The following is a 24,941-nucleotide window of genomic DNA, read 5'->3' on the forward strand; positions in this document are numbered from 1 at the left end:
ATTGGATGACCAGCAAGATTCTACTGTATAGCACAGAGAAATCTGCTTAATGCTATTGAAAGCCTGAATGGGAGGAGAGTTAGGGGAAGAATTAATATATGTTTATGAATGGGTGAGTCCCTTTTCTGTCCACCTGAAATTATCACAAGATTGTTAATCATCAATTATATGCCAATATAATAAAATAAAAAGATTAAAAAAACATAGTATGTTCTTTGACATTCACCTTAATAATTTGTATATTTTTTTGATCTCCTTAGGCAAAGGCAACAGAAGCAGAGAAACAAATGGGACCCAACTGAACTAAAAAGAATTTACATAGCAAAGGAAACCATGGTCAAAACACAAAAGCAATGTGGAAGAAGATATCTGTAAAGGGGTTAATATCCAAAATATATAAAGAACTTATACAACTCAATAGAAAAACCCACCAATTCGGTTAAAATATGGGCATAGGACCTGAATAGTGCTCCCCTGGTGGCTCAGTTGTAAGGAATGCACCTGCAATGCAAGAGACATGGGTTCTATCTCTGCGTCAGGAAGATCCCTTGGAGAAGGAAATGGCACCCACTTCAGTATTCTTGCCTGGGAAATCCAATGGACAGAAGGGCCTGGCAGGCTACAGTCTATAAGAGTAACTTATAGAGTAACGCTGTAAGAGTGGGACATGACTTGGCAACTAAACAACAGCAACAACAACAAGGACCTGAATAGACATTTTCCCAAAGGCATACAGAGAGACAAGAAATACATGAAAAGGCACGAAACATTACTAATCATCAGGGAAATGCAAATCAAAACCGCAGTGAGGTATTATCTCACATCCGTCAGAATGGCTATTTTCAAAGAGACCAAAGAGGGTAAAACAATGACAGTAAAAACACGGGCTGGTCCGGATGCAGAGAAAAGAAACTGTAGTAAACTCTTAGTGGAAATTGGTTTTGTACATGAAAAACAGTATGGAGTTTCGTAAAACAAAAAAATTAAAATACCATACAATCCAACAGTTCCACTCCTAGATATTTATCTGAAGAAAAGGAAAACACTGCTTCAAAGAGATATAGGTACCCCAATGTTTATTGCAGCATTATTTAAAATAGCTAAGATATGGGCTTCTCTGGTGGCTCAGATGGTAAAGAAACTGCCTGCAGTGCGGAAGACCTGGGTTTGATCACTGGGTTGGGAAGATCCCCTGGAGAAGAAATGACAACCCACTCCAGTATTCTTGCCTGGAGAATTGCATGAACAGAGGAGCCTGGGAAGCTAGAGTCCATGGGATTGCCAAGAGTCAGACATGACTGAGAGACTAAGACTGAGATATGGAGGCAACCTAAGTACCCACCATTAGATGAATGTATATAGACGTGAGATACATGTATGTTAGTTGTATATTATATATATATATATATATATATATATATATATATATATATGACAATATTAGCCACAAAAAAATGGAATCTTGCTGTTTGCAAGAACATGGGTAGACCTGGAGAGCATATTGGTTCATGCATTTTGAAATGAATCAGAGAAAAACAAATAGCATATGCTTCTACTTGTATGTGGAATCTAAAAATAAAACAAACAAAGGTGAGAAAAACAGAGATATACTCACAGATTCAGACTAGTGGTTACTAGATCGGAGAAGGATATGGAAATCACCAAATGGGTGAAGGGGATTAAGAGGTACAAACCACCAGGGGTATAATAAAATAGATAAGCCACAGAGATGTAATAGTGCAGCACAGGGAGTATAGTCAGTATTGTCTAATAACTTTGTATGGTGTGTAATTTATAAAAATATTGAATTATTATGTTTTACATGTGAAACTAATGCAATGTTTGTAAGTAGGTATACAGAAAATCATAAATGTTATGCAACACTTAAAACACGATATAGGAGCAAATACAGCACTAGATATCAATGCCAAAATGACCCAGATAATGTAGTTAGGAGATAAGCACCTCAGAGCAGCTAATATAAAAAGATCAATGATTTAAAAGAGAATATAATCACAATAGCTAGAAAGTTTCCTTTAGTCAGAATATGTTTTAGCAATTGTGAAACAAATTTTTGTGCTTCAGGGCTCGAGCATATAAGAAAGCAGTTCATAAATGCAAGCTGTATTTTGCCATAAAATGATCACTATAAGTTCATGTTTTAAAAGCAGAGATACAACAAGTGGATATAGAAATAAATATGTGATACTTGTATGTTCTACCTTTGTTCACTGAGAAGACTTAGAGATCATGAAAAACAGTAGAAATGGGCACAACTGGTGCTGAGATGTTTGTTTTCTAAGTACTCTTCTCTGATAAAGGGCAGCTGGAAATTCCTTTGTTTATTTAGAGAAATAGCTGAATCCACAGCAAGGGTAAAAAAGAAAATATAATAAGTGTCCTAGGATGTCTGTTTTTTTTGTGCTAGAGAAATTTGTAAGTTTTTAAAGTATCATACAGACTTTTGAAAAAAACATTGTGGCCAGTTAAAGTAAACTCTCACTAGCCAAAACTGAGACAATTTGAGAAAGTAAGCATTAAAATAAATGATAGTAATTAATTAATTATTAAATAATTAAATAAATAACAATTAATTTATTAATAAATAAATAAATAATAATTAATTTATTAACAATTCTACACTATTGAGTCAAGTAACAATTGCTGAGTCTGAACTGATATAGACAAATACAGAAATAAACAAGCAGGAGGGAATACTTCTTTCTACAATACATTTTTAGCTTAAAGACAGGCAATAATGGAATTAGAAAATTATCAGTGAACTTTAAAACTAGAGGGCAAAAGTTTGAAGAACAGAATATGCCTATAGTCTCAGTATTAACTCCCCCCCCAAATTATGCATTAGACACAAAGGGAAAGAGTAACTTTACAATTGAGAGACCTAAAGAAAATTAACTTTACCAAATAGTTTAACCTAACATATCCCACACAGAGAGAAATTGGGATGTACCCTTTGAAAATCACACTTGATGGTACAACACCACTTTAGTGGCAAGGATGACAAAATTTATAACACGAATCTAACTAACTATCAAACCCAGTTTGAGAAAAATTTTACAAAATAATTGGCCTGTAGTATTTTTTAAAAAAGTAAAAATAACAAATAAAACAAAGAAAATGTTCTAGATTAAAGTTTAAAAATACATTATGACTAATGCAAACATGGGACTCTAGATTTGCTCCTGAACAAAGCAAAGAACTGTAAATACTTTATTGAGATAATGAATGAAGTTTTATTGTGAATTTTGATGACTACAATATAGCCATTAAAAAATTTTGTCCCCAAGAAAGACACAATGGTTTATTTAAGGATAATGAAGCATACTATCCAATTTACATTCAAATGGTTTAGGAAAATAATTTTGAAAGGAGGAAAGGAGAGGAGAATTTGAAAAACAGAAGGACAAAGCAACTGGGCAAAATGCAAGCCACTGGCAAATATGAGTAAAGGTTATATGAGAAATCTTCTTGCTATTCATGCAAACAAATTTTTTTTATAGAATTTTAATTTTAGATATCAAACCATGTTTGAAATAGCATAAAAATATCACAGTAACATTCTAGTTCTAATATATACATATAATAATCATAGTAATTAGAACTTCCCAGATGGTGCTAATGGTAAAGAACCTGCTTGCCAATGCAGGAGACATAAGAGACTTGGATTTGATCCCTGGGTGGGGAAGATCCCCTGGAGGAGGGCATGGCTACCTACTCCAGTATTCTTGCCTGGAGAATTCCATGGACAGGGGAGCCTGGTGGGCTACAGTCCAGGGTGACGAAGAGTCGGACATGACTACAGTGACATAGCAGGCACATAGTAATTAACAATTAACACTCATATTGTGCATACTGCGTGTCAGCCCCATTCTAGGTGTGTTTATTAGAGTATCTAAATTCCATACTGGCACAAGCCCAGTGATGTTAGTGAAACCGGTATTCATGTTTTACACCTCAGGAACGTGAGGCACATGTCCAAAGCCACAGCAGTAGGTAACCATCGGGATTAGTTCTTGAAACCAAGATGGCTGCCTGTAGAGCACATGTTCTTAAACACAGTGCTTTACTTCCTGGATAGCAGAAATTCATGCACTTTTATTAGATCACTAAACCATGGCTATCGTTTGTAAAATTAAAGTGATAGCATGCAAAAATGAAAATTACCTTTCTAACTAACGGGGAATTAATGTACCTATAGGTAAATGAAATGCTCTGTGGGACAGTACAAGTGAGAGCTCGGATGTGTGAGAAAGGTAAGTACAGACATTCTGTACTTATTTATAGTTTGGTTAAATATAGTCTTAGTTCATGATAAAGTGACATTTTGCTTACGTATAAAGTAAATTATCTCATGGTATTTTCAAATTTAAGACAATAAATAACATTTCTCAGATAGATTTCCTGGAACATACTCAGAGGTACATGGTGTGAACCCAGTAGGAGTTACGCCACAGTTCCCAGACAGATCGTTCATAGAATTAAGCCTCTGGAAACACTCTGCAGGAGCATAAGATGTGCCTGAAAAAAACAGTGTGTGGTTAGTCATACTGCTGCTGCATTTAAAATAATTAATGAGTACATTTATTCTGAGATTGCCTAAAATATTGTACAACATAAGAGCATAATACAAAATTGAAAATAAAATAGTTTTAATTAAAGTTACACACACAAAAAACACTTCAGTGAAATATTTAAATATTGAAAGCATCTTGTCTACTACCCAAACAGATACCTTAGGATTAACCACAGTATGCAGTTTATCTTCTAACTTGTAGTAAGTCTGAAACATATATGTATATAAGAAACATTTTAAACAAATAACTGACTTATTGGTCAATAGTGTTTCTGTGTAAATGTGTTTTCAAGACAAATCATTAAAATGACATCTTTTGTTTTCATCCTTCTTTCCCCAGACCAAAAAATCTTGGAATCACAACTGATTTATTTTCATATTTACTATCCAATCCACACACATTATGTGCTTAATTCTCATAGGATTCTATCTACTTAAAAAGCAGTTTATCATTACTCTAATGGGAAGATTAAGCCAAAAACCTTTGATTTAACCACAAAGAAATATGAGAACATAAAAGGAGCCTCAGCATCAGGATCTCAGTTGTAAGTCCTAGAGGCAGTAGTAAACTGCGAAAAAGCAATGATTTTCATCCCAGAGGTCATTTGCAAACCTAGTTCTGTGTGAGAGGATCAAAATTATAAGCTTACCCAGGGGAAACAGAACATAAAGAAGGCCAAATTTGGAGGATCATTTACTATAGTGATAAAATTAGAGACTTGGGGGGCCTCAACATATAGTACAGTCCCCTCTTAAGACATTTTCCTGCTTCTAAACATGTGAATCTGGTCCCATCACTTCATGGGAAATAGATGGGGAAACAGTGGAAACAGTGTCAGACTATTTTTTTGGACTCCAAAATCACTGCAGATGGTGACTGCAGTCATGAAATTAAAAGATGCTTACTCCTTGGAAGGAAAGTTATGACCAACCTAGATAGCGTATTAAAAAGCAGAGACATTACTTTGCCAATAAAAGTCCGTCTAGTTAAGGCTATGGTTTTTCCAGAGTCATGTATAGATGTGACAGTTGGACTGTGAAGAAAGCTGAGCTCCGAAGAATTGATGCTTTTGAACTGTGCTGTTGAAGAAGACTCTTGAGAGTCCCTTGGACTACAAGGAGGTCCAACCAGTCCATCCTAAAGGAGATCAGTCCTAGGTGTTCATTGGAAGGACTGATGCTGAAGCTGAAAATCCAATACTTTGGCTACCTCATGCGAAGAATTGACTCATTGGAAAAGACCCTAATGCTGGGAGGGATTGAGGGCAGGAGGAGAAGGGGACGACAGAGGATGAGATGGCTGGATGGCATCACTGACTTGATGGACCTGAGCTTGGGTAAACTCCGGGAGTTGGTGATGGACAGGGAGGCCTGGCGTGCTGCAGTTCATGGGGTCGCAAAGAGTCGGACACGATTGAGCGACTGAATTGAAGTGAAACATGTAAAGAGAAGGAAATTAAAATATAAATAAATGACTTCCAGAAAGCAGAGCATTATTTGTCTGCAGTTTCTGCACTGTGGTTACATACATACAATCTCTCAATTGAAAGTCCTGGAGAGTTATGCCCTAGAAATAAGAGTGAACTAGATATAGAGTGAACTTAACAAAAACTCTAACAGAACCTTAACAATTTTGGTTTCTAATTCAATTAAAGTGATTGGTCTCTTTCTTCATATACTTAGCAGAAGAAAAAGATGGATGTATTCATACAAGATGTAGTGTTTATATGAGAAGCATTTAAACTGAAAACACAGTTTCTGTAAGTAAAAAATGTAGATGAAGACAGAGAAAAAAACTTTTGACTAACAATATGTCTTTATATAAAGCATTCAAGAAAAAATATAAAACAAAGACATCTACATATGTTAAAATAATTACAAGAACCAAGGTATGTGTACACTAAAATTAATTATAGAGATATAAATCTTTAAGAAGGCAGAGCATCAAAAATAAATACATTGAGATAATTATGGAGAGACAAACAAATATAATTTGAAATTTAGAAATCTGTATAATAGTACAGTGTTTACACCACAGTCACAAGACACTTAGGAACACTAAGCAGAACTACAGGTTCACAAACACACATTCAAATATATAATATGGAGACTGATAAAAACCAAAGACCAAAAAAATCTTCATGGCTTAAAGAGAAAAGAGATACAATATGATAGATTTTTCTTCAGAAATATGCAAGTCATATAACTATGGAGTAATCTTTTTAAAATGCTGATGGAAATAGAGGTTCCATTTCAAGATGGTGAAGTACACACAGAAAAATCTTGAACTCGCAACTTTTCACAAACACATCAAATCTACAGCTACATATGGAACAATTTCTAGTGAAGAAAAGCTAAAAACTGGTGGAATGACCACTTTACACTGAGCAAACAAGAGAAAGGCCACACTGAAGCAGGTAGGAAAGGCTGAGACACACTCTTGCCATAAACTCACCCTAGCACACCAATCCCACAATTGGGAGGGAACTCAAAACCAAGAGTTCCTCCCTGAGGCAGTGAAGTATTTGACTCACATCAGGTGCCACAGCTTTTAAATCCTGTACCTGAAAGATGAGCCCCCGAAACCTCCAACACTGATAACAAACAGAGGCTCATGTCTATGAGACCTACAAGGCTGTAGAGAATTGTGAAATGCTTCTGATGGCCAGTGTGGTTTATGCTCAAGGTTCCCACAAGACTGTAACTAAGGGAGAAAGAGTTCTTAACTGGCTACAATATCCAGGGCAGGACAAAAGGGAACAGTTAGAGGAGCCCAGTCCTTCTGTAAGAGAGGCCTGTGAGCTTACCTCAGGAGCTGTGTCCTGAGGGTCAGGCTTCTGATTAAACAGGGACCTGCTGGGATCCTTCACTGAAACTTTGGAGGGTGAGCGCTATCTTTCGGTTCTCAACCTGCCACACCTCAGAGTGCCAGAATTTTCTGGAAGCGAGCTTTCACATACATCTTAGGCTCTGGCTTTTTACATGTGGTGCTCTCATTTGTGTGGCTTCTTCCCAGGGACATTCCTTGGTCATCTGATTCTAGTGACCAGAGGCACTTGCATTCCTGGGTCCCATGGAATGGTAATGAGAAATGGAATATTTCCTGCTGTATAAGTAACTAGAGATATCACAGTCTTCGGGGATTGCAGCCCTCCAATGTGAGCAGGTGAACCTTGAGGGAACTCAGGAAGGAGAATACCTGAGATCTAGCGGTCATCAGACTACAGCTGTACCCTATAGTAAGCCCCAGGGAAGCTCACGATGTCAAAGACACAGAACACTGGCTCCAGATAGCTGAGGTGCATATCAAAGGAATGATTTCAGTGAGCCCAGACTCTTGCATCTTCCCATACACAGAAAAGTGCTAAATTCATTAACTTGGGTTATCTGGTTTTCTTTAATTAACAATAATCTTTTGATATTTGGTTTTCCTGTTATTTGTTGCAAAAGTTCCATGTAACCTGGCTCCTTCCCTCGCCTCTTTGGGGTAGTTTTCTCAGGGTTACTTGAGACTCTCTCTCTTGAGCTTGAAGCCCTAAAAATTCCAACCGAATAAAACAAAACTCTCAATTTTTAGGTTGTGGATGTTTTTAAAGTCAACAGTAATAATGGGAGAGAGTTTCTAGCCAGTTAATGGCCCTAGAACACAGCACAGATAACTGGCTGAAATGCACACTCAGTCTTGCTGTGAAAGAGACCTTTGTTTATCTGGAAGCTCTGGCTTGAAGGGATGGCATCAGATTTGGGTGAGATTCTGTTTCTCTGATGGAATCCTGGTGGATACAGTTCTTAAGACAGAGGGCTTTGTGATGTTTTACCTTGGAGATATTCTCATCTTTCTTCAGCAGCATGGTAGCCAAAAGCCTTACAGCTAATGAAGAGGTCTGGCCTATTTTGAGCTTTGTTAAAAGCAACAAAGCGTAGTCAGACAATTATTCAAACTTTTACTTACTTAGAAAATCTCTATTCTGGGGGTGTTTTTCTAAGAGGAGTGTGAAAAAGCTGGCATGAAACTCAACATTCAAAACACAAAAACCATGGCATCGGGTCCCATCACTTCATGGCAAATAGAAGGAGAAAAAGTGGAAGCAGTGACAGATTTAATTTTCTTGGGCTCCAAAATCACTGCAGTCAGTGACTGCAGCTGTGAAGTTAAAAGACACTTGCTCCTTGGAAGGAAAGCTATGACAAACCTAGATAGAGTATCAAAAAGCAGAGACATCACTTTGCCAGCAAAGGTCTGTATAGTAAAAGCTATGATTTTTCCAGTAGTCAAGTACACATGTGAGAGCTGGACCATAAAGAAGGCTGAGTGCTGAAGAATTGATGTTTTCAAATTGTAGTGCCAGAGAAGACTCTCGAGTGTCCTTTGAACTGCAAAGAGATCAAATCAGTCAATCCTAAAGGAAATCAACTCTGAATATTCTTACAGAGACTGGTGCTGGCCACCTGATGTGAAGAGCTGATTCATTGGAAAACACCCTGATGCTGGGAAAGATTGAAGGCAAAAGGAAAAGAGGGCAGTAGAGGATGAGATGGTTAGACAGCATCACCGACTCAGTGGACATGAATCTGAGCAAACCTCTGGAGATAGTGAAGGACAGGGACGCTGCAGTCCATGGGGCTGCAAAGATATGAAAGCAATATAGCGACTGAAAAACAACAAGAAAAAGAGCTCAGCTCAGTGGGAAAAAGAGCCTCACACCTAGGGAAATACTGAAATAATAGCAATATGACAGCAACACTGCAGCAGTTGAGGCAAACAAGAGCCTTCTGGGAATTTAAAAGGAAACTTTGGAGAACTAGATGATCATAAGGAATGTTGAAAAGCTCAAATACGCAACTGGATCTGAAAAGATGTACACATTCCAAGAACAATTCTAGGAAAGAGAAGTCCCCAGTCACTCCTCTGGATTATATTTAAGTTCTGAACTAGCAAGAAGTGAAAGCTATGCCTGTCTTGCAAACCACCTTGAAGCTTGAAACTGTCCCTTGGCATTGTGGATAGAAAATAAACAGTCAAAGCATTGAAGAGTATCTGACAGGTTTCAGCTTGGCACTAAATTGTGCTAATTAGGAGTTATCCCTGGGAAGCCTGACTTAAAAATAAAAAGAATTTGGGGAGATTAAAAGTTAAAAGAAAATTTAAAAAAATTAAAAGAAAAAGAAAAAACTAGCAAAGAGCTCAGTGGCTGCATGTAGTACAGAATACAGAACCTGAAAATTTAGTCCAGGAAAGTCACTAAACAAATAGTCAGTAAGACAATAAGAACAACAAAAACCCTTGGAGAAATCTGAATCAAAATTGTTAAAATATATTGTCTAAAATTTCTAAAAATTAAAAAGCTTTAAAAAATAATTTTACATGACATGCAAAAAAATGAAAGTATGCTACATACCTAGAAAAAAAAAAAAAAAAGCCAATGGGAAATATCCTCACAGATCTCAAATTTTGAATCCAGTACACAAAGACTTAAAATAGCTATTACAGATATGTTAAAATTACCAGAGGAAACCATTTCTTAAAAACTAAATGGGAAATGCTAATATAGACTTTTAAATAAAAAAAAGGGAACCAAATAGAAATTCTGAACTGAAAACTATTTTAACTAAAATGAAAGACTTCACTACAGAAATTTTAAAATCAATAGATTTAATCTCGCAGGCTTTATTGACCTAAAGATAGACCAGTGGAGTTTATCCAGTATGAGGAAAGAAAGAAAATCAAATAATGAAAAGTAAAGAGAGCTTAATGGATCAGTGGGGCAACATCAAGCATATGAAATATTGGCACATAGGGATTCCAAAAATGAGGAAAAAATAGAAAAGGGTGGTGAAATATTTTAAGAAATGACTGAAAACTTTTCATATTTAATGATGTATCTATATCTATCTACATATTTACAAAAAGGTTTAAAAAAATACACATAGAATAATCGTAAAGAAATCCACAGATCAAGGTCAAACTGATTACACTCTTTATTAGGGACGAGGGAAGCCAGGTGACAGAATTTTGAAAGGAAAAGGCTAAAGATTCTATATTCAGCTAAACTCTCCTAAAAAAACTAGGAGAAATTGTAGCATTCCAAGACAAACACAATGAGAAACACCTTTAGCAAACCTTTCCAGTAAGATCTACTAAAGTGCATCCTTAAGGCTGAAATCAAAGGACAGGAGGAGGTAACTAGGATCCACATGAAGTAACACTTCATGCTAATATAGTCAACTATCAAATAAAGTAAAAGAAAATATAATAGGTAGTGCAAATATATTTATTGTTTGGACTTTCTTCTGTAGATTTTAAAAGACCATTGCATAAAAACAATTATTATAAAACTTTGTCATTTAGACTTAGGTGAAGATACTTGCCAGAAACAGAACATAAGCTAAGTTTTGGTTTACTGTTGAAATGAAATCAATATTAATTGAATGTCTTAAGATAGTAATTGTAACACCCAAGCAAACCATTCAGAAATAACTAAATACATACAGTAAAATAAATCACAGAGAGATTGAACTATTACACTAGAAAATCTCTATTCAACACAGATGTTATTGAGGAACAGAAGGTAAAATAAAATATTGAAAACACATAGTAAAATAGCAATTGGAACTGCTACCTTATATGAGTAAGCACTGCAATCAAAAAGAAGCGATTGGCAGAATAAATCACAAAACATGATGCAACTATATGAAGGTTGGAACAGTCAGGCAGATTGGGCAAGACAGAGATCGCCTAAGTACAACCAGGCAATTCTATGAGCCAAGGCTGTTTTATTCTGGATTCACCTTGTTATCTTGGGTGTGACCCTTGTACTGATTCAGAACCTTGCAGTATTTATCTTCTCTTCACTGAAAGCTTGCTAGGGATAAATACATACTCTTTAGTCCTCAGAATAGCTTCCTAGCCTACCAACAAAGGCACTTCTAAATGTAGCAAAATCTTCTAGAGGAAGACTAAGAACTTTTAAGGGAAAATTCCTCTACCATTTGGTCTTTGATCATCTTGTGGCTGTACAAAAATTCATAATGCCTTTCTAATTTTTTAAATTGAATTCACCAAGTTTCTGAGCAGCTGCCGAGTTCCAAGGATGAGGATACCTCAAAGAAAAATAGTCTATGATTTTGACAGCTCCCTCTCCTTAAATTCCAACTGCTAAAACTTTTCTATTTGATCTCTTTTTTTGTTTTCCTTGAAGATCTCTGCTAAGCCAAGACTGATCTTCAACATTCAGAAGCTGCATATGGCCGTAGGAACATAAATAGCTGTCAGTTGTTCCCTAAGATAGGCAAAGTTTCTCTGCTATAGAGATTTTTAAATTTGTTGTCATTGGTTTCACTATATTCTACAGCCTTTAAAAATATATCATTAATGCAACATGCCTTGATTTTTCTAGTCATTTTCTTGTAATTGCTTCTGTCACTACTTGATATACTCTTTCTCTCAATTTAATACTGAACCCAGGATTTATATTTAATGTAACTTATAAGTATGTAAATATAAATAACCAGCCTTACTATTTGTTTTCACATCCTATGTTATTTAGTTTACTCTGTTCTTGCCTTCTTTTGGGTTAATCAAATATGTTAAATGCTTTTGTTGTTCTCCTCTTTATTAGTTTTTAGTTTTTAATTACTATATTATTTTTCTTGTATTTATCTTAGATTACAAAACAAATATTTGAGTTATATCAATACTTATTTATTCTGGATGCTGCATTTTATTGAAGTGACTGAGTTTTATTTCATTTATTTTTCCTGGGGATGTTATCTTTTTCTATTTTTATTCTCCTAGAGTTTAACATTATTTTTGACATTTTATTTATTTTATTTTAAAAATTAATTTAAGTATTTTTGACATTTTAATTGCTTCATTTCATAATATCCTTTGTCCTTTCTAATATATACATGTAAAGATAGGTATATTAGTCAGTTTCCAGAAAAATACATATACAGGCAGTCAAATTAAAATAAATACCTTCACCAAATATGTCAAAACATTGTTTTATCCCATCCACACATATTCCACTGATACAGAGCCATTGATTCTGTCCACACGGATGCCCATCCTGAACATACACATCTTCTTGACATGCTGCTGATGAACCATTGCAATATTCATGGAGATCACATTCATCAGTGGAACCCCTACATATGTGTCCTTTTGGTATAAACTGGTGGGATGAGTTAAACAATATTGAGTAAAGCAGAATGTGAGCATTTAAATATTATAAAAAATGATAGCTTTACTAATATAGGTAATAAAATGTTTAAAGACTCTTACAGCACAAGATTCACAACACAGTCCAGTATCACAAGCTGACCCAGGCTGGAATCTACACGTGTCAGCGACACAGCACGTATCTGGCAGGGCGTCACAAGCCTGAAAGGCAAATCAAATGCTCTGAAATATCTTCCAACTTTACATTAAACAGATATTTAACAAGGACAGCATATTACATAATATATAGACAGATGCTTAACTTAAATGTTGGCAAATGGAAAAATATAAAGCCACTTATTCATTAATTTATTTAACATTTATTCATTACCTAATGTGCTAAACCAAGTGTTCTGTATATCACTAAGCTTGACTATTTTGGTAGTAGGATTTTCTGAGGTCCTGGAGTCCACCAAAGCCAAGACATCAATACCCACAAGTTTATTTCGGGAGGAGGGAGAGAAAATTGGAAGATGGGATTGACACATACACTACTATTTATAAAATAGATAACTAATAAGGACCTACTGAATAGCACAGGGAACTCTATTCAATACTCTCTAATGGCCTATGTGGGAACAAAATCTAAAGAAGAGTGGATATATAGTCAAGGCTATGGTTTTTCCAGTAGTCATGTATGGATGTGAGAGTTGGACTGTAAAGAAAGCTGAGAGCCGAAGACGGAGAAGGCAATGGCACCCTACTCCAGTACTCTTGCCTGGAAAATCCCATGGACGGAGGAGCCTGGTAGGCTGCAGTCCATGGGGTCGCTAAGAGTCGGACACGACTGAGCGACTTCACTTTCACTTTTCACTTTCATGCATTGGAGAAGGAAATGGCAACCCACTCCAGTGTTCTTGCCTGGAGAATGAATCCCAGGGACGGGGGAGCCTGGCGGGCTGCCGTCTATGGGGTCGCACAGAGTCGGACACGACTGAAGTGACTTAGCAGAGAGCCGAAGAAGTGATGCCTTTGAACTGTGGTGTTGGATAAGACTCTTGAGAGTCCCTTGGACTGTAAGGAGATCCAACCAGTCTATCCTAAATGAGATCAGTCCTGGGTGTTCATTGGAAGGTCTGATGTTGAAGCTTAAACTCTAATACTTTGGCCACCTGATACGAAGAGCTGACTCATTGGAAAAGACCCTGATGCTGGGAAAGATTGAGGGCAGGAGGAGAATGGGACGATAGAGGATGAGATGGCTGGATGGCATCACTGACTCAATGGACATGGGTTTGGGTGGGCTCTGGGAGTTGGTGTTGGACAGGGAGGCCTGGTGTGCTGTAGCTCATGGGGTCTCAAAGAGTTGGACACGACTGAGCGACTGAACTGAACAACTGTGCTGATTTACTGTACAGCAGAAATGAACACAACACTATAAATCAGCTATACACTATCAACTTTTTTTAATTAAAAAAGTAAAATAAAATTAAAAAGCTAAGAAATTGAGATTTTTGGCTCTTATAACAAAGTTATTTCACAAGATGTGAAATAAACATAAGTTATGATTTTAAAAGTTGATTAGTTCTTAGTCAATTTTTATGAATCTACTGTATTTTGATGTCTTTACCTTTTAAAGGATATTCAAAGTTTGCTTATAATTATCTAAAGATGAAGAGATACAAAATGATATTTCTGAACTTAGTTGAAATCATCACCTTTAATCGTTCATCCATATGTATTACAGTCTTGTTTTATGTTATAATTCATCTGTAACCTGTAACTGGTGGTTCTGTGTTTTAAAATTCCATTTTTAGAGTTAATAAAAAGCAACTGATAGGAAATAAGGATGGAGAGAGAGAAGACAGACACACAGGCGCGCGCACACACACACACACACACACACACACACACACGCACATTTTTAAATACCTGGGGATTTGAAATAGAGTTAATTGGGCAAACATTTTCAATAAGTTACAAAAAATAAATCATGGATTTTAGTAGTCTTATATGGGTTATGGCATGCTACTTCCTAGGGCACACAAAGTTTGCAGTATTTTCCAGAACTATTTTGCCTAATTAATGTCATTCCTATCTCTATGAGATTCCAGAGGGTAAAATTTTCTCAGGCAAGAATACTGGAGTGGGTTGCCATTTCCTTCTTCAGGGGATCTTCCTGATCCAGGGATCCAACCTGCATCTGTTGCATTGGCAGGTGGGTTCTTTACCACTGTGCCACCTGGGAAGCCCCAGGAAAACTGGACAGATGCATGTAAACCAATGAAGTCAGACCACTCCTCCACACCATACACAAAAAGAAACTTAAAATGGCTTACATAAAAGACATATCATAAATCTCCTAGAAGAGAACATAGGCAAAAAATTCTCTGGCATAAATCATAGCCATGTTAGGTCAGTCTCCCAAGGCAATAGAGATAAAAGCAAAAATAAATAAATGGGACCTAATCAAACTTCCAAGTTTTTGCACCACAAAGGAAACAAACTAAGTCAAAAGACAACTAGCAGACTGCGAGGAAACATTTACAAATGATGCAACTGACAAGAGCTTAATTTCAAACTGCTTGTACAACTCAACAACAGAAAACCAATAAACCCAGTTGAAAAATGGGCAGGAGACATAAATAGACATTTCCCCAAAGAAGACATACAGATGGCCAATAGACACATGAAAAGATACTCAACATCATTAGTTATTAGAGAAATGCAAATCAACACTATAGTGTGATATTACCTGACACGTTCAGAAAGGCCATCATTAAAAAAACCAAAACTCTATAAAGAACATGCTGAAGAGGGTTTGGAGAAAAAGGAACCCTTCCACATTGTTGGTGGGATTGTAAGTTAGTGCAGCCACTACAGAAAACATCATAAAGATTCCTGAAAAACTGAAAATATAGTTGCTCTATGATCCAGCATTCCCAGATCCAGCATTCTGAGCACATATCTGGAAAAACTATCATTTAAAATTAAAACTATCACTAAACTATCATTTAAATATATCATGAATTCCTATATTCACAGCAGTGCTATTCACAGTAGCCAAGACATGGAAACCACCTAAATGTCCATCAACAGATGCACGGATAAAGACCATGTGGTACATATACACATGAAATACTACTCAGTCATAAAAAGTAATGAAATAATGCCATTTACAGCAACATGTTTCGACCTAGAGATTATCATACCAAATGAAGTAAGTCAGAAAGGGAAAGGAAAATGCCATGTGATATCACTTATATGTGGAATCTAAAATATTACACAAATGAACTGATCTATGAAACTGAAAGAGACACACAGAACAGAGGACAAGGGGTGTGGTTGCCAAGGGTTCTGGGTGGAGGAGGAATGAGTTTGGAGTTTGCGTTAGCAGATACAAACTATTACCTTATAGAATGGATAAATAATGAGGTCCATGGGTCTCCTGCATTACAGGCAGACTTTACTATCTGAGCCACCAGGGAAGCCCCATTGTATAGCATAGGTAACTAGATTCAGTACCCTATAATAAACTATAATGGAAAAGAATATAATAAAGAATGCATTTACATACACACATATATAAAATGAATAACTGTGCTGTACAACAGTAGTTAACACAACACTGTAAATCAGATATACTTCAACAGTTGTTTTCATAAAGAGTTTTATGTTTAGAAACTGTAATTTGCAGCTCCACAAGCCAATCATGTTATTGTTTTAGTTGCTAAGTCATGTCTGACTCTGCGACCCCTGGCCTCCAGGCTCCTCTGCCCACAGGATTTCCCAGGCAAGAATACTGGCATGGGTTGCCATTTCCTTCTCCACGGGATCTTCCCAATCCACTGATCTCACCCGGGACTCCTGCCATGTCTCTCCTGCATTGCAGATGGATTCTCTACAACTGAACCACCAGGGAAGCCCAAATAATATATATATACATATACATATACATATATATATATATAAATATAACTTTGCTGTACAACAGAAGTTAACACAACATTGTAAATCAGCTATACTGCAATAAAAATAAAACTTTTTACAAAAAAAAAATACTAAGGAAGTGTATACACAAGAGGGGAAGCATAAACCTTGGTCAATTCAGCTGAAGGATTAAGACCCTGAAAATCATCAGTATGAATAATCTACAAACTGCTGAATTCACATATAAAAATATATGTGTAGTCATTAATTTAATATAATCCTAATATGCATTCTTAAGGCCTTTGCTAAAAAGCAAGTTTGATAAATTAGGTGAAATAGCAGTATTATACTATAAAATTAATACTTTTTGGTGTAATTCTGGTATATAGTTTTCCAAATTTGTACCAACCTTCTTATTGCCACAGTCACATTGTTCTCCCTCTTCAACTTTTCCATTACCACAAACTGCACTTTTGTATGTTGGATCTAAACGTGGCTGGTTTTGAAGACACTGGGACTTTGGCTTTGAAATAAAACGTAAAAAATCTTCCACGCTGCAGTTACTAAACAACTTCACACCACTGGAATGACTAAAAACACATCGACATTACATTTTTATGTAACCATTGCTTCCTGAAAATTGCTTAGCCTCAGAATACAAGTCTATAATTTAACAATAAATATAGCTAATATAAAATTACTGAATTTTAAGGTAATGGGCTCAAACCTTAGTTATGTGGATTATTACTCAAAAATGTTATTCACATGAGTATCATGAAAAAAATTAGAGAATTTTGGACAAACTGCCAATGTTTTTATTTTTTTGTGGTTGCTCCCAGGTGGAACATACTCTTTTAGTCATAATAACCACAAATAAGAGATACATTATTATATTGACAACAATTCAGATAACTTCTATCTAAATGCTAGAAAACAAAAGGAGAAAAGTTGATAGAACTTGAATATTACTGAGAAGCAGGCAGTGCAAGATGTTTATTTTGTGTGAACTGGCCTATAAGTACACTTTCTGACAATGAAAGCAATGTTGTCATTAGAAAGAGATGGCCAATCATAATTATACCCAACTGGATAATTTATTTGCAGCTGGAACCTTTCACAGATTAGCTGGATGTTCTCATTCTCCTGTCTCCCATTTTTCCTTGATAATAGAACTTCTGATTTTCAGCTGAATACATGACTTCCCTGTATGATACCTACATTTCCCTTTTGTAAACCATAGGAGCAGATCACTGGCCTTAAAATGAAACCATGAATTTAAGTTACATGAAGTAATGTTTACAGCCATGCTTTTTATCTGCACCTTTACTGTACTGGCAAGAGGCCTCAGTCCCTGGCCATATGGCTCTCTATAGAAAGTTACTCGAGGGTCCTCATGGTACTGCACCTACCTCCAACCCGAGTGCCTGATCAAAGAGAGAATACAGAGAAATTTGCAAACTTTCTAATTATATAATCTTGAAAGTCACACACCATCATTTCTACCAATTTCTATTTGACGAAATCAAGTCACCAAATCCAACCCACGTTCAATAGAGGGAAATCAAAGTCTATACGTGTATACCTGTGGCAGATTCATGTTGATGTATGGCAAAACCAATGCAATATTGTAAAGTAATCAACCTCCAATTAAAATAAATAAATTTATTAAAAAAATAAAACGTTCATGTTAAAGTGTCTCTGAAAAAAAAAGATGAATACATTTTGAAAATGTACAACAATGTAATTGCAATTAACAGAACAACATTTTACACTTGAAATGTGGTAAGACAGTAGAATTTAATTATTTTCAACATGAAGAAAAAAGAAAATTATAAGACATGAAGTAATTGACATGCTAATTATCTTGATTGTGATTATAAAAAAATAAAGAAACGAAATTCCTAGTTCCTAAAATTTCAAAGAAAGTCAAAATTCTCAGGCATATCATGTAGCACATCTGAGCTGCTGGAGACATAGACTGTATAAGCCATGGACTATTGATTGGAAGTCCCCAGAAAAATTACAGTCTTTTAAAAAACATCAGTGTGTGACATGTATTTTCTATGGATTATAGAAACAAAATAACACGTTAAACTCCTTAGGTTTTGCTATTTAATAAGCCACATTTTAAGGTTAAGACTGAGTACAACTGCCTCAGAAAGGCATGTGTTCAACCAGGATAGGACTCAGTTCTATGTAAATCACTGAATGTGATTTTGCCAAAAGTCATTAAACACCAGTAATTCTAGGACATGTTTCCCATCAATTTAAAGACTACCAACAAATCTTTTTCAAATACGCTATTTACTCAGATTTTCCTTTAAATAGTGATAGATTTTTCACATCAATTTTTTGCCAGTCAATAATGATCAAAATGGTCATGTACAGATGTGAGAGTTGGACTATAAAGAAAGCTTTTGAACTGTGTGAGGTGTTGGAGAAGACTTTTGAAAGTCCCTTGGACTGCAAGGAGAGCAAACCAATCAATCCTAAAGGAAACCAGTCCTGAATATTCATTGGATTGACTGATGCTAAAGCTGAAGCTCCAATACTTTGGCCACCTGATGCAAAGAACTGACTCATTTGAAAAGACCCTAATTCTGGGAAAGATTGAAGGCAGAAGGAGAAGGGGATGACAGAGGATGAGATGGTTGGATGGGATCACCAATGCTATGGACATGAGTTTGAGTAAGCTCCGGGAGTTGGTGATAGACAAGGAAGCCTGGCGTGCTGCAGTTCCTGGGGTGGCAGAGTCAGACATGACTGAGCAACTGAATTGATCAAAATGTCTGTGTCCTCCAAAATTTCACAATCATGCTATTAAAATGATGCAATACATTGAAAGATAAGATTAACAAACGTTTTTTTGCAAGATTGTAATTTTTCAAGTTAAGCTTTTAAAAAAAGCTTTCCACAGATGCATGGTTTCTATATGTGTATTAATAACTTCACCAATTTTATACAGGCCATCATTTTATATTTTAAGTAAAATATCTATTTTTTCCTATCTACACAAGAATCAAAGTTCTATTATGTCAAAAAATTAATGAAAAAATTTCAATACTCATTACTACTGCAAATTAAAGTTTGTTTGTTGATTAAGTTGTTTTGGGAGAGAAACTGGAAGGTGAAAAAAGGCAAAATATTTGAGATAATATAGAAGAAATTAAATGTATTGTTAAATAAAATGATGTACTGTTGGGTTTACAGTCCAAGAAAAAAAGGATAAAAGTCTGGCTTCAGTCACTGATTGGATGATGGTTTCCCTAAGTCTCCTGACTATTTGGTCCTAACTCTATAAAATCTCATAGCATATTCTAAGAATATTGAGGATAATAACAAAGAATTCACTAGGCCTTTGAGGCACATTAAGTACTGCAAAGGGCCTTCTCTAGTGACAAAGAAAAAGCCAAACCTGTGTCTTCTGCATTGCAGGTGGATTCTCTACCACTGAGCTTCCAGAGAAGCCCCTGCTTATATTATCCATCAGTTTTTTGTAGGCAGCACCAGAGTCTTTTCCAATGAGTCAACTCTTCACATGAGGTGGTCAAAGTATTGGAGTTTCAGTTTTAGCATCAGTCCTTCCAATGAACACCCAGGCTAGCATATTAATCATAGTTAAACTCTCAGTCTATAATTGCAAAATCTTTGCCATATCTGAACCAAGTTCTCATGCCTGCTTTTTCTCATGCTTTCTCATGCTCTGCTTTTCCTTGACCTTAGTTTGACTTGTAGCTTCGTGTTGAAAGCTGGACTTGTGGTAGATGTCAGAGGCTTCAGATTCTTCAGGTGTCTTCTGTTGTCTCCCTATTGTCTATGGGTTTTCCCAGTAACTCTATCTAAAATGGAGTCTGTGCTGGCAGCTCTCATGGTGTAATGTATGGCTTTTCTACCAAAGCCCTGTGCACGTGGTGGTGAGGTGCTGAAAAGCATCTTTGACATCAGTAGATGTCAAAATTTCAGGCTGAGCTAGGTAGAATGAAGAAGATTCGTGTTAAAAGGCCTTACTAAGTCATTCTTGTATAATCACGTCTGTATTTGGCTTATCAAATCATGCATTAAGCTATAAAATCATGCAAGTAACAAAGTGATGAATGTAAAGTGTGACCTACCTCTACATTTATCATTTTGTTACTTGCTTGATTTTATAGATTAATTCATAATTTGATAAGCCAGAAATGGTAAGTAGGTCACAGAGGGGGCTTCCCTGGTAGCTCAGACGGTAAAGAATCCGCCCGCAATGCGGGAGAGCTGGGTTCAGTCTGAGGGTTGGGAAGATGCCCTGGAGGAGGGCATAGAAACCCACTCCAGTATTCCTGCCTGGAGAATCCCCATGGACAGAGCAGCCTGGTGGGGTCCATGGGGTCACAAAGAGACGGACATGACTGACTAAGCACATAGGTCACATGTGAGAAAGTGTGACATTAGATTACAAGAAATACTGAGAGATGCATGCAGCAGGGGCATTGGATTATATATTTTGATTTGGGATCAGTGACCACAATTTATATTTGACTATTAATAATTATTTTGATAGCAGAGATTTCATAAACAAAATATACAAAGCTTGTTTCACATAAACTATGCATGTAAAGCATATAAAAATGAAGCATCTTACACAGCTGCTGGGTTCATTATGCAGACGTCTCCTGGGCAATGGCATTTGTTAATGTCATCATAAGGTATTCCCATACTAAGGCTCAATAATTGAGCTATTATAACAGCAAGTGATTCCAGGCTTATGGTGCTGGAGTGCTGGGAAAAAAAAAACACACACTTATACATTCACATATATGAAGTATAATTATTAGAAATAGTCACATGATGAAATGCAATTGAGACATCAAATATGTCAATCACAGAAGGTATCATTATCAATATAAGGGAAAATATAAAAAGCAAAATGTGAAATTTTACCAAAATGCAGATGTATAGTTCATTTGTTGGCATCAGGCCAAGAAAATATTTGTAGCAATAACTTGTTATTCATATATAACAATAGTGCAATGTTTTACTTTTAAAAGAAAGTCAAAAAAGACACCTACTTATATACACACAGTGCCAGTAATAAATGAATAGTGTTCATTTATAATTTAATTATTAAGAGATAATATTTTATATGATGTTTCACACATTTTCAAATATCATAAATTAACCCTTATATTAATTTAGATTATGGTAATAATGAGTCCTGCTTTTTCTTGCTTTTTTTCCTTTTTTTTTTATAAAAGAATAGCAAGTAAAAGCAGAAAAAAAAGAAAGAGTCATTTTTACCATAGTCTAAATTAGCAAGAGAATTTCAGAAAAACATCTGCTTTTGCTTTACTGACTACACCAAAGCATTTGACTGTGTGGATCACAACAAACTGTGGAAAATTCTTAAAGAGGTGGGAATACCAGACTACCTGACTTGCCTTCTGAGAAATCTGTATGCAGGTCAAGAAGCAACAGTTAGAAATGGACATGGAACAACAGACTGGTTTCAAATTGGGAAAGGAGTACGTCAAGGCTGTATATTGTCACCCTGTTTATTTAACTCATATACAGAGTACATCATGTGAAATGCTGGGCTGGATGAAGCACAAGCTGGAATCAAGATTGCCGGGAGAAATATCAATAACCTTAGATACACAGATGACACCACCCTTATGGCAGAAAGCAAAGAAGAGCCTCTTGATGAAAGTGAAAGAGGAGAGTGAAAAAGTTGGCTTAAAGCTCAACATTCAGAAAATGAAGATCATGGCATCTGGTCCCATCACTTCATGGCAGATAGATGGGGAAACAGTGAAAACAGTGAGAAACTTTATTTTCTTGGGCTCCAAAATCACTGCAGATGTGACTGCAGCCATGAAATTAAAAGACACTTACTGCTTGGAAGGAAAGTTATGACCAACCTAGACAGCATATTAAGAAGAATAGTTTGCCAACAAAAGTCCATTTAGTCAAAGCTAGTTTTCCCAGTAGTCATGTATGGTTGTGAGAGTTGGACCATAAAGAAATTTGAGAGCTGAAGAATTGATGCTTTTTTTAAATATAAATTTATTTATTTTAATTAGAAGCTAATTGATTTACAATATTGTATTGGTTTTGCCATACATCAACATGAATCCACCACAGGTATACATGTGTTCCCCATTCTGAGCTCCCCCTCTCTCCTCCCTCCCTGTACCATCCTTCTGGGTCATCCCAGTGCACCAGCCTCAAGCATCCAGTATCATGCATTGAACCTGGACTGGCGATTCATTTCATATATGATATTATACATGTTTCAATGCCATTCTCCCAAATCATCCCACCCTCTCCCTCTCCCACAGAGTCCAAAAGACTGTTCTATATATCTGTGTCTCTTTTGCTGTCTCGCATACAGGGTTATCTTTACCATCTTTCTAAATTCCATATATATGCGTTAGTATACTGTATTGGTGTTTTTCTTTCTGGCTTACTTCGCTCTGTATAATAAGCTCCAGTTTCATCCACCTCATTAGAACTGATTCAGATGTATTCTTGTTAATGGCTGAGTAATACTCCATTGTGTATATGTACCACAGCTTTCTTATCCATTCATCTGCTGATGGACATCTGGGTTGCTTCCATGTCCTGGCTATTATAAACAGCACTGTGATGAACATTGGGGTACACGTGTCTCTTTCAATTCTGGTTTCCTTGGTGTGTATGATGCTTTTGAACTGTGTTGTTGGAGTAACTGTTGAGAGGCCATTGGACAGTAAGGGGATCTAACCAGTTAATCCTACAGTAAATCAGTCCTGAATATTCATCAGGAGGGCTGATATTGAAGCTGAAACTCCAATACTTCGGCCATCTGATGTGAAGAACTGACTCAATGGAAAATATCCTGATGCTGGGAAAGGTTAAAGACAGGAGGAGAAGGGGGCAACAGAGGATGAGATAGTTGGATGGCATCATTGACTTGATGGACATGAGTTTGAGCAAGTTCTGGGAGCTGGTGATGGACAGGGATGCCTGGCATGCTGCAGTCCATGGGGTCACAAAGAGTTGGACATGACTGAGCAACTGAACTGAATAATGAATGAAAATAAGAATACTGACCTTCCACAGTTTTTTAAACTTTATTTTAAAAATAAAATAAGTGCTCGCTTCGGCAGCACATATACTAAAATTGGAACGATACAGAGAAGATTAGCATGGCCCCTGCGCAAGGATGACACGCAAATTCGTGAAGCGTTCCATATTTTTGCACAAAGACAGAAATATTGATCAATGGAATAAAATAGAAAGCCCAGAGATAAATCCACGCACATATGGACACCTTATCTTCGACAAAGGAGGCAAGAATATACAATGGATTAAAGACAATCTCTTTAACAAGTGGTGCTGGGAAATCTGGTCAACCACTTGTAAAAGAATGAAACTGGACCACTTTCTAACACCATACACAAAAATAAACTCAAAATGGATTAAAGATCTAAACGTAAGACCAGAAACTATAAAACTCCTAGAGGAGAACATAGGCAAAACACTCTCGACATACATCACAGCAGGATCTCTATGACCCACCTCCCAGAATATTGGAAATAAAAGCCAAAATAAACAAATGGGACCTAATTAACCTTAAAAGCTTCTGCACATCAAAGGAAACTATTAGCAAGGTGAAAAGACAGCCTTCAGAATGGGAGAAAATAATAGCAAATGAAGCAACCGACAAACAACTAATCTCAAAAATATACAAGCAACTCCTACAGCTCAACTCCAGAAAAGTAAACGACCCAATCAAAAAATGGGCAAAGAACTAAATAGACATTTCTCCAAAAAAGACATACAGATGGCTAACAAACACATGAAAAGATGCTCAACATCACTCATTATCAGAGAAATGCAAATCAAAACCACTATGAGGTACCATTTCACACCAGTCAGAATGGCTGTGATCCAAAAGTCTACAAATAATAAATGCTGGAGAGGGTGTGGAGAAAAGGGAACCCTCTTACACTGTTGGTGGGAATGCAAACTAGTACAGCCACTATGGAGAACAGTGTGGAGATTCCTTAAAAAACTGGAAATAGAACTGCCTTATGATCCAGCAATCCCACTGCTGGGCATACACACTGAGAAAACCAGAAGGGAAAGAGACACGTGTACCCCAATGTTCATCGCAGCACTGTTTATAATAGCCAAGACATGGAAGCAACCTAGATGTCCATCAGCAGATGAATGGATAAGAAAGCTGTGGTACATATACACAATGGAGTATTACTCAGCCATTAAAAAGAATACATT

The 24,941-nt window shown here is 36.4% G+C and overlaps 1 protein-coding gene and 1 non-coding gene across 4 annotated transcripts in view; one reads left to right on the top strand and one right to left on the bottom strand.

Moving 5' to 3' along the window:
- LOC133240017 (disintegrin and metalloproteinase domain-containing protein 2) overlaps positions 1-24,941 on the bottom strand; it is a 102,694-nt gene that overhangs the window by 26,231 nt on the left and 51,522 nt on the right. For all 3 annotated transcript variants that reach the window (XM_061404531.1, XM_061404530.1, XM_061404533.1), the window contains 5 exons: positions 21,304-21,440; positions 17,095-17,275; positions 12,879-12,977; positions 12,573-12,768; positions 4,434-4,539 (listed from right to left, as the gene is read on the bottom strand). In XM_061404531.1, coding sequence (XP_061260515.1) covers positions 4,434-4,539; positions 12,573-12,768; positions 12,879-12,977; positions 17,095-17,275; positions 21,304-21,440 — 719 coding nt within the window. The remainder of the gene's footprint in view (positions 1-4,433; positions 4,540-12,572; positions 12,769-12,878; positions 12,978-17,094; positions 17,276-21,303; positions 21,441-24,941) is intronic.
- Positions 23,794-23,900, top strand: LOC133240163 (U6 spliceosomal RNA). The gene has a single exon (XR_009734143.1). It is a non-coding gene; the product is annotated as a U6 spliceosomal RNA (small nuclear RNA).

Source organism: Bos javanicus, chromosome 27, assembly GCF_032452875.1.
Source record: "Bos javanicus breed banteng chromosome 27, ARS-OSU_banteng_1.0, whole genome shotgun sequence".
In the NCBI taxonomy this organism is placed as follows: Eukaryota; Metazoa; Chordata; class Mammalia; order Artiodactyla; family Bovidae; genus Bos; species Bos javanicus.